The 10,061-nt window shown below is 42.3% G+C and overlaps 1 protein-coding gene across 1 annotated transcript; it reads left to right on the top strand.

Moving 5' to 3' along the window:
• The first annotated feature begins 7,643 nt into the window (after positions 1-7,643).
• Positions 7,644-8,732, top strand: LOC101587169 (melanoma-associated antigen B2-like). Its single transcript, XM_004631409.1, has one exon. The coding sequence runs from the start codon at positions 7,644-7,646 to the stop codon at positions 8,730-8,732; it is 1,089 nt and encodes a 362-aa protein (XP_004631466.1).
• Positions 8,733-10,061: the final 1,329 nt, after the last annotated feature.

Consider the following 10,061-nt stretch of genomic DNA (forward strand, 5'->3'; position numbering starts at 1 on the left):
ATATATATATATATATATTTCTAGCACAAGTAAGCAGTGATTCAGCTGCAAAATTGATTATTTCTCCATCACCTTCATCAGCACATCTAGCTCTGAATCTTTATGATGTACTTCTACAAATATTCCTCCAAGTGACAAAGTTCTAAGAGGTAGAAACTTTGCTATGTTTGCCTGAAATGGTTAATGAAGTAGGGAATGAAGGAAAGATGAAAAGAAAAAATATATTAAAATATTTTCAGTACAAAAATATTTTAAAGTACAAATACTCTAAGAAACAAATGGAGTCGCATGTGATCCATGGTAGTTCATGAAGAGCTGGCTCCAGGACGTTGGGCGAGCTGTGCCTACCCCAAAACCAGGTGTGGTGGCACACGCCCGTAAGCCCAGTGCTGGGAAGACTGACACAGGAGTATCACTGTGTGTCCAAGCTATGTAGTGAGACACCGTATCAGATAAATAAATTTCAAAAATAAGATAAAATATGAATTTTCAATGATGATATCTAAGACTAGGGGAAAGATTAGTTGAACTCATCACAATATATAAAGGGCTTTTGAAAAATATCCTTCACAGTTTTTCAGGCCACACTACTCTTGGAAATTTAAGTTAAGGAAGGACAAGAGGTACGAACAGATGAGTCCATGAGGACAGTTTGCTCACTAAGCATTAACCACACTAAAGGGCTCTTGAGAAAAACACAACAGTTGGGACATGCTGCTGACAGGCCCATCTGTAGAGCTATGTAGAATATTCCTTGTTAGCAGAAATAACTAGGGGACACATTGAAAGAGATATGATTCCTCCTTGACCAGGAAAGATGACTATCACCTTAATCTGCATGTAAATTTAGATTGTGGTCCATTTGTTGGTATAAGGTAGTGATAGCGTGGAAAATTATATAGCATTTGTAGAAGATGGACTTAAACACATGTATCAGTAGTCAGGTAGATGTTACTTTTAGTGATTGAATTTCACAGTGATAGGTTGAATTATGAACCTAAGCTTGTTATTCTCTGTTCCTTGATTCTTCTCATAGCCACATCATGAGCAGAACATCCTTCTACATTTATACCTTTGCATTCAGTGATGAGGATTGGCTTTGGTCAATCATGACTGAACCAGAAGTGCACAGTTTTGTTCTATACTGAGCTGCACTTGAAAACTATTGCTATTACCACTAGAAAAAGTTCCGCGTACACTTCTTCTTCGTCTGACATTTTTTTTTTTTTTTGTTTTCAGTACCAGGGATAGAACTCAGACCTTGTACTTGCCAGTCAAGTACTTATTACGCTGAACTATCTCCCTGGCCCCAGCAGTCTTCTGATCTAGCCCATTTACTCTGTGAACCTGAGCCATTATAGCTAATATACAAATACTGACCACAAATGTATACCATGATAACTTATTGAGTTTGTATCTGTTCATTAGGCTGGAGGAGCTAGCTAATAAAAGCATTAAGATCTAGCAGTGCTTAGCCCATGTTCATATCTTAGTTTTATTATGTTCTTGTTTGTTTTCCATTGGAAGCAAATACTATTTTTTAAACATTTTTAAATGTTAAGAGAAACAAATGTGAAAAGCCTTGAGACATTCCAGATGCAAATGTTATGCGAGACATAAAATGGAAGAAAATAGAAATAATTTACAAAGGATAGTTAAATGAAGTTTCATTTAACCAATGAAATGTAGAAATGCAAATACCAGGGTCTAATCTCTCCCATTACCATATTTGATGGTCTCAATGATGGGTTCCTTTGGATTGTATTGCGTAAAGTTAATCCCGTTCTGTGATATTTTGAGCATGGAAATTTGAGATTAATAAAATGTGATAAAGACTATAATTTTGTGTAAACTGTAAGCTAAAATCAAGCTCTTGTGTTTTCAAATTTTCCAATTAATAATGTTGCTTTTTTAATGTATATAGTAGAGTCTACAGTGTCTCACCACGTAGATCAGTCTCATAGTGATCCTCCTGTTTTCAGCCCCTCAAGGCTGGGATTACAGGCAGGGCACCACACCAAGTTTCAATTGCCCTGTCAGCACGTGCCAGGGGTGGGGCCTGTACAGCATGGTGTGGATGGAACTCTGACCCCTATGCTCTGCTTAGACAAGCGCTTTAGTTCACTGAGCTACCTGGCTGGCCCTATAATGTTTTGTTTTAACCACACTAACTACTCTTAACAGTTGTGTTAACGTACAAAATGCATCAGAATATAACATTCTGATAGGCCATGCATGCTGAACCACACCTGTGAATCAGCACTCTTGGGAGGCTGAGGCATGACTGCAAGTTCAAGGCGAGTTCTGGCTACATAGTGAGTTGAAGCCTAGACTGGATTACAAAGCAAGACTGTGTCTCAAAACAGCAAGAACACCACCAAAAGGCAATTCTTGTAGTTACTGGTTTCTATGCAGTTCGTGGGGGTTTATTTACTCAAGACATTCTAATACAATAAATGCCTGACTTAGAAACAAGATTCCAGTAGAGATATTTGGCATTTGTATCAGATTCCACTATTTTCTAGACAAGTAAAGCTCATTAATTACTTAATTTCCCAAAGCTTTAAGGCAGGATGATTCAGTCAACATTTTTACCTTCAGTGTTTCAAGTCAAACTAAAAGACATATATAGTATTGTTTATATGTGTTAAGATTTCAACTTTCAGTTCACATCATTTTATTGATCACATCAGCACACTTCCTAGCTTACTGCAAAGGACAATTAGGATTTTCCACCCAGTTGGTATAATGGAATACCTAAAAGTTATTTGGAACTTTGGGCTCAATTACTCCACATATAAGAATGTCCTCAAATGTCTCTTTATATAGCATGTAGTACATATGGCACTTTTTGGGTTAATATGCTACTGCCTTAGATTTTAGTGTTAGTCAACATTAGAATAGCGACATTAGGATCAAAGATTCATTTCCATATATCACATTTATAAACAACAAGGGTCTATTTTCTGTGACTTACCTGGTTCTGTATGTACCAGCGATGGAGGAAATATAAGGAATTTCTGCACATTTTCACCATGGAACTCAGGTTGACAGATGCCCCAGCAACCTGCACTTTCCCTTTCACTGCCTAAAACCAATCCTATATCCCCACCTAGGTGCAAAGTTTGTATAATATGGAGTTTCCTATGTGCCAGTGAGGTATAGTGTGTAGCTGAACTGAGGATGGCATGCTTTCTGCCATAATTCTGAAGACAGTACTTCATCCTAGATCTTCTGTTGTTCATCAGAATGTCTTTTGTACATATCCTTTATAAGTTTTTGTTTCTTATCTCACGCCTTAACAGAACTGTGTCCTGCACATCATTTCCCCATATCTTTGTTCTTTTTCTCATTGTTGAGACGAAATAAATGCTACCCAATGTTAAAAGATGAAAGGTTCATTTATGTCATGGATTTCAGGGGTTTTGGACCAGGTTGGCTGGCTGCAAGGGAGAGTGACATATGACAGAAGGACAACCATTGAACGGCAAAGAGGACAGCAAAAGCAACAAGAGAAGTGAGACAAGACTCTTTCTGTCCCTTATATTTTGTGTATGAGAAACCGAAGACTTGATAGCACTCACTAATGTGGTGGGCAATTTTGTCAGGTGGAGTTTGCCCCTACAAGAAGATCTGACTTAGGACTAAGTTCAATAACATGTCTGTGTCCATAAAGCCTCCACAGAGCTCTCAGACTTAGTGTCCCAGTAAGGGTGATAGACTGAAGAGACTTAAACACCTCTAGAGTCCAGCAAGGAAAGGAGGACGTAGGTTGGAGGTGTGAAACTTACTGTTGCCCTTGGGAAGGGGTATGAGCACTGCTACCATGGGATTTTATGGTACGTAATGTGAGCAGAGATGACTTTCCATCTGAGAGTAGAAGGGGCACTCCAGAAGGAAATGGACAAGCTCGGTGCACACCATCAGTGCACGCAAGAAGTGCTATCCAGCAGGAGAGGAAGGTATCATTTAATACTGTCCCCCAGTTTCTCAGAGAACATGATGATCAGCGGAAAGAGACAGAGGGCATGCCAAGGATATTAGGATGATTTATATTTGCAATGCTTTGTTTCCTAAAAAACCCCGAGAGTTTCCATATTTTCCAGGTTGAGCTGTGTATTTGGTAGCCCAGTGGTTGAGTGCACGTGTAGTTTATATGAGATCTCTTGTACACAAATAATGAAAAGACAAAAGCACCAACAATTTTTTCCATAATAATAATCCTAGATTAACTACCTATAATAATGTGAGCAATGTTAATGCGAGTAAATTTCTATGTGACTGATAATGAAGTGTGCTACATTGTGTTGCTCATTCTCTTCAGTACATGTCTTGGTCCCCATCTCAAACCACCTCCCAGAAGCTGAACATTGTTCACAGTGTTTGCAGAGGGGAAACTGGGCTCAATTTTACATGCGTAAGTATTTCTGTGACAGGATTTCTCCCAGGACCATGCAGCAAAAATCTAGGGAACCTTACTATCATTATAGGAGGAGTGGTGGGGTCACCACTCCAGAACATGACAAGTGTCACAGGGAGACTCATCCAGAGCACTCTAAGACACAAATTCCAAGGAACATCTGTGGGTCTCAGTATCTGGCCTTGTGTACTTAGGACTTCTTAAGAATCTGTGGACCCTCAGGGAAGCATCCTCCTGTGGGGAGGGAAGCGAGCCCAGTTCCCAGTGGCTAAGAATTAAAGTAAAAAAATCACAGTGTCCAAGGACCTGGCTGTGGTCCACTTAGGTTCTCTCCTTTCCAGGTTGTATCAGTGAGAATATGACAGTGAGGATGCTTCAAAGTGGATCCCTCAAGGTTCAGGAAGAGGAAGATTTTACGGTCTGTAATGTGAGAACAGGTGATTTTCCACATTGACATTTAAGGTCATGCCAGGAGTCTAAGAAATTAACAGGGTGTTTCTAATACCTTTGGCTGAGTCACTGTGAGCAGCTGCCCTCACATGGGGAGAGTGGAACACGTTCTTCAAGATATGAGGGTATTGAGGATGCTGGAATGGAACATATGTCTTCCATCAAGCCCTGCGGGCTATCTGGAAGTCAGATGGCAGTCACTGAAGAACATAGGCTGTACTACACACATCAGTGATACACATGGAGAATTCTCCCTATTCCCAGGCCATAAGGATCCCAGGTACAAAGGATAAGATGAGGTGGCCATCATTTTGGGTACAAAGGTCATAGGGATGGGAAGACATCATGAAGACAGTGGCCAGAAAGTAAAAGTGAGCGTAATTGGAGGCTACACAGGGGTTTCATTGGGAACACTCTTCTTTTGCAGTGTGTAGAGCCAAATAACACATAATGCTGTGATCTGCAACCTATAAGTTTTATTCTTTTGGGTGTCTGGGCAGGGGTGTAGCACGAAAATCCATCTCCAATTTTTTTTTCTGATAGGGCACAAATTAATAGCACATGACTAAGATGAGATAAGCACAGATTACAAGGAGGGGAGTCCAATACACTGCCTGGGATCAAACCAACAGACAGGTGAAACTGGAGCCGATGGCCCCTTCACTAGACGAGAGATTAATTGCGTGCCTTGCCTTCGATGTCTGCACTGGAGCACTTGGAGGAAGACTAACAAATGCAACTCCCTGTCTGATTACGAGGTCTAAGGGAGGTGAAATTGTTGGTCGGAAAGTGCAGCCTCCTGACTCAGGGCAGATTCCCTGATGGCTGTAGCTGTGCTCAGGGCTTCCCACTCATTACACAGCTTCAACCAGGCCTGCATGGCCAGGTTGCCAGGCCTATCTCGTTCATGTGGGGCCAAAGGCTGTGCCATAGCTGTGGTTGGTGGCAGTGCTGCTCACACAGCTGGTGGGGCCCTCACAAGTTTGGGCCTCAAACCTGGATCAGAGTTCATGGAAACGTTACACTGTTGCACTCCTCCCAGCCTGGGGCACATGTGGTCACCTATGTTTGTGTTTTCTCTGATTCTCCCAGATGTTACACAGGTGTAGAAGTAACTGCTATGGTTTATATTTCTTCTCATTACAAACACAGTGGAGGCAATTAAAGACTAATGTGGTCAAATTATTGAATTGAAAGATACTGCCAAGAAAGTAAGTTTCCTAAAACCAATGTGATGTTTCAGAAAGGAAATGAACACCATAGTGGTGAAAATAGGATCATATGCCTATGTGAAGTTAGCTGTGGAGAAAAAGTCAGTCTCAAAAATTCATCAGCTCAACTCTCTTCCTTTTTGAAAACAAAGTTAGTGTTAGAGATCAGATAGTACACAGACTGTATATGATGCTGGAAGAAGTAAAACTGTGGTCCAGATTCAGCTTACCTAGTACATCTCAGCCATACAAGAGGGCTCCTTACTTCTACTGCAAATTCTCTGCTTAAAATCTCTTCCTGGGTCTAGAGGAGGAGAAGGCCTTGGTATTAGTGTGACATCTTCAGATAAGCAGGTGGTCGAGTTGGGACATGCGCAGAAGAATGGGACTCCATGGATAAGGGGAAAAATTAGATATGGCCCAAACTTCACTTGGTTTTGGGTTATAGAGGTTGGCACGACTCTTAATCTGATGCAAAGGGCATCCCATCATTAGAACTGCTATTATGTGCCACGAGTCACAGAAGCAGTGTTGAGAAATTCAAAGTATTTCCAAAGAATATCATCCACCAGGGTAAAACATACCTTTTTTCTCTCCTAACTGAGCAGTCCCGGGCATAGGTGAAATACAGGCAAAGGTGTTCTGTGATCTCTTTCAAGGAATATGGGAGAGGTGGAGGTCTTAGTTTGATGTTTCCACAGGGAAAGGATGTAGGTCAAACTGGAGATTAAGTAAGAACCACATGTTATACTGAGGCAGCCTGCCTGGCACAGATTTGAGACTGAGAATACAACACTGTGGTCACAGGCAGCTACACTGACATCCTCCCCTTTGAGTCAGAGGAATAGGTGTGGGCCTCACTGTCTCATTTGTTAACATCTAGAAAGCCAGAGTCAGGCCCAGGCCAAGGAGAAGGGGAAACACAAGCCATAGGTGAAAACTGAAGGTACCGCTCCGTCAGAGCTAACTGAACAACAAATAGTGTGGCTGAAGCTGAGCATGCCTCCTCAGAAAAGCAAACGGTGTCATCAGTGGAGACTGCTTGTCATTTCTCTGTATTCAATCTGCAGAAGCAGAGAGCCATCTGTGTGAAGGTTGAGGACTAAAGGGCACAGGATAGGAAGCACGACAGAACCAGCAGTACTGCTTCGCCACAGGAGTCAGAAAGACAGATTCCTTCGTTTTTCATTTCCTTATACCAGCGTGCAGTGAGGTTAAATCAGAGTAGCACAACAAATTTGTGACAGGTCCTACCAAGATACCTATGAAGACGCCATGGAAAAGTAACAACACACTTGCACACACAGAAGAATTGGTCAGACATTCTGTGTCCAGGGCAGCCCTAGAGAGGATTATAGTCTAACACACATCATAACTCCTGCACTGGGTCCTGGGGCCAGGAGAAGAAAACACCAGAGTTTAGCTGGAGCAGTGGAGAGGTGCTGACCAGAGGCACGGTGGGATCTTCTTGCTGAAAGTACTCACAGAATGTCATTTTTCACTCCTCCAGGTTTCAGCAACACCTGCTGTCCAGCTGACAGTCCTACCTGACCTCAGTCATCATGCCCCGGGGACACAAGAGTAAGCTCCGTGTTCAAGCGAAACGTCGCCAGGCCCGAAGTGAGAACCAGCCTGCCCAGGAAGCTCAGGCTCCAGGAGCACAAGGAGGGGAGGCCCCATCCTGCTGTGGTCTCTCTGAGGAAGCTGCCCCCAGCTCCTCTGTGGGCCTCGTTCCCCAGAAATCTGAGGAGGCTTCCCTCAGCTCTTCTGTGGGTTTCATTGCCCAGAAATCTGAGGAGGCTGCCCCCAGCTCCTCTGTGGGCCTTGTTCCCCAGAAGGCGGAGGCAGCTCCATCCCATGCCACTCAAGCAGGTGCACCTTCCCAAAAAAAGTCTGGGAAAGGTGCTAAGGGCAAGAAACCTGAAAGGGCAGCTTCCTCTAACGCTAGGCCCTCTATTGAGAGCTTAGTGAAAGATCTCCATATGAAAAAGGCGGGAAAATTGATGCACTACATGCTGTACAGTTATAAAATAAAAGAGCCCATTCTGAAGGGTGAGATGCTAAAGATTATCCACAAAAGATTCCGTCCAGAATACCCCGAGATCCTCAAAATTGCTGCTGATCGGGTTGAATTGCTGTTTGGCCTTGAGCTTGTGGAAGTCAAGCCTGGTGGTGGCTCCTATGCTCTCGTCACCAAGGTAGATGGCCCCCATGATGTGAGTGCATTCACTGGGTTGAGCTTCCCTGTGAATGGACTCCTGATGCCTCTGCTTGGGTTGATCTTCTTAAATGGCAACTCTGCCCCTGAGGAAGTGATCTGGGATTTCTTGAGTGTTTTAGACATGTTTGATGGCACAGAACACGTAATTTTTGGTGAGCCACGAAATATCATCACCAGAGATCTGGTAAAGTTAGGGTATCTGGTGTACCGTAGGGAACCTCACAGTGATCCTCCATGCTATGAATTCCTGTGGGGCCCAAGGGCATATGCTGAAACCAGCAAGATGAAAGTCCTTGAGTTTTTGGCTAAGATTAATGAAACCATCCCTAGTGCCTTCCCGACCCATTATGAAGAGGCTTTGAGAGAGGAGGAAGAGTGGGCCAAAGAGAAAGCTGCAGCCAGCCGTGGCCCTACTTCTCCATTGCCTTAAAGTAGCGGGGCAAAGTGTAGTTACTCTCGAAATCCGTGAGAGGAACACCAGTACTTCACAGTATTTAGGAGTGGCTTCCTACTTTACAAGAGCTAGAGAGAGTATTAAACATTCCTGTGTTCCTGTTACACTTTGATATCTTTCAAATGTTTTTCCTTTTGAAAGTTTGTTGAATTAATCAGCTCACTTGTTACTGCTATGAAATCTAGATGTTATTGGCATGAAATCTCTTTGCATGAATTTCAGATTTCTTTAACACTTTTACGAATCTTTACTTGTTAAGAGTCAATATGTGGCTTTCGAATGGAGATATTTCTTGGAAATGTGTGAATGAGCTCCCCCAAAATACACTGGGGGTCTTCAAACAGTAGAAGCAAGGAAAACATACTAAAATATTGGTTTGCTTTATTCTCATTCATTTGTCTCTTTTTTTGTATAGTTCATAGAGATATCTGTTTGCCTTTAGGTGATGCAAGAATGTAAATAAAATAAAGCAGTAATAAACTGTCTGGCTCAGTGACTTATTGATCCCCAGCATTAATTCTGTATTGGGCTTTGTAAGTGTCTGTGCCTGTGGTAATGCTTCTAACAGGAAAATGACCCATCTTGGATCTTAAGAGGAAAACTTTTATATAAAGAGGACATTCTGCATGGTCTACCTTAATACAGAACAGTCAGGTTGGAGGAGAGGGAGGTCCTGGTGAGAACAGTCACATCACTTAGAATTTTGGGATGCTTCAGTCACATCTCAGGAGCTTTTACTTCGCTAACAGCATTCTGGGATAGACAAGGCTTCAGCATTTGTTAGCCCTGCCCAAGCCCTCCCAGGGTAAGCCTCATAATTAATGTGAATGGTAATGGAATGGTAACCTGTCCTTAGAATTTACTCTTCTTTCAATTTTTTGTACTTTTTCTCTTCTTACTTTCTCATACATTTCTTTCTTTTTGTCTTTCCTCTTCCAATTTTGCATGCATATATCTGGTTACATGAACCACCAGTTGGTAGACAGCACTGTATTTCAACCAATACTGAGAATACTTTGTTAACTGAAATTCTGTATCACTTGTAATGTTGTCTATTTTAATTCTAATTTGTACTCTCTTTAAAAAAGAAGAAAAATTTAAAAAATACTCTTGATTGCAGAGCAGAGAAACAGCGTGCCAGGGAGAGTAGGAAAAGAATCACACTCCTGTTTCGAACACAGTGCACAAGCTCATGTTTCCTTCTGTTGTAGAGCTTTTCAGAGCAGCAAGGGACACTTTTTCCTGAGATTGCAGGCCAGGACTGCATGGGATGATAACACCCCTGGCCCTGAGGTGAAAGCCTGA

The sequence above is a fragment of the Octodon degus genome, unplaced genomic scaffold (assembly GCF_000260255.1).
Source record: "Octodon degus isolate 3935 unplaced genomic scaffold, OctDeg1.0 scaffold00041, whole genome shotgun sequence".
Classification (NCBI taxonomy): domain Eukaryota; kingdom Metazoa; phylum Chordata; class Mammalia; order Rodentia; family Octodontidae; genus Octodon; species Octodon degus.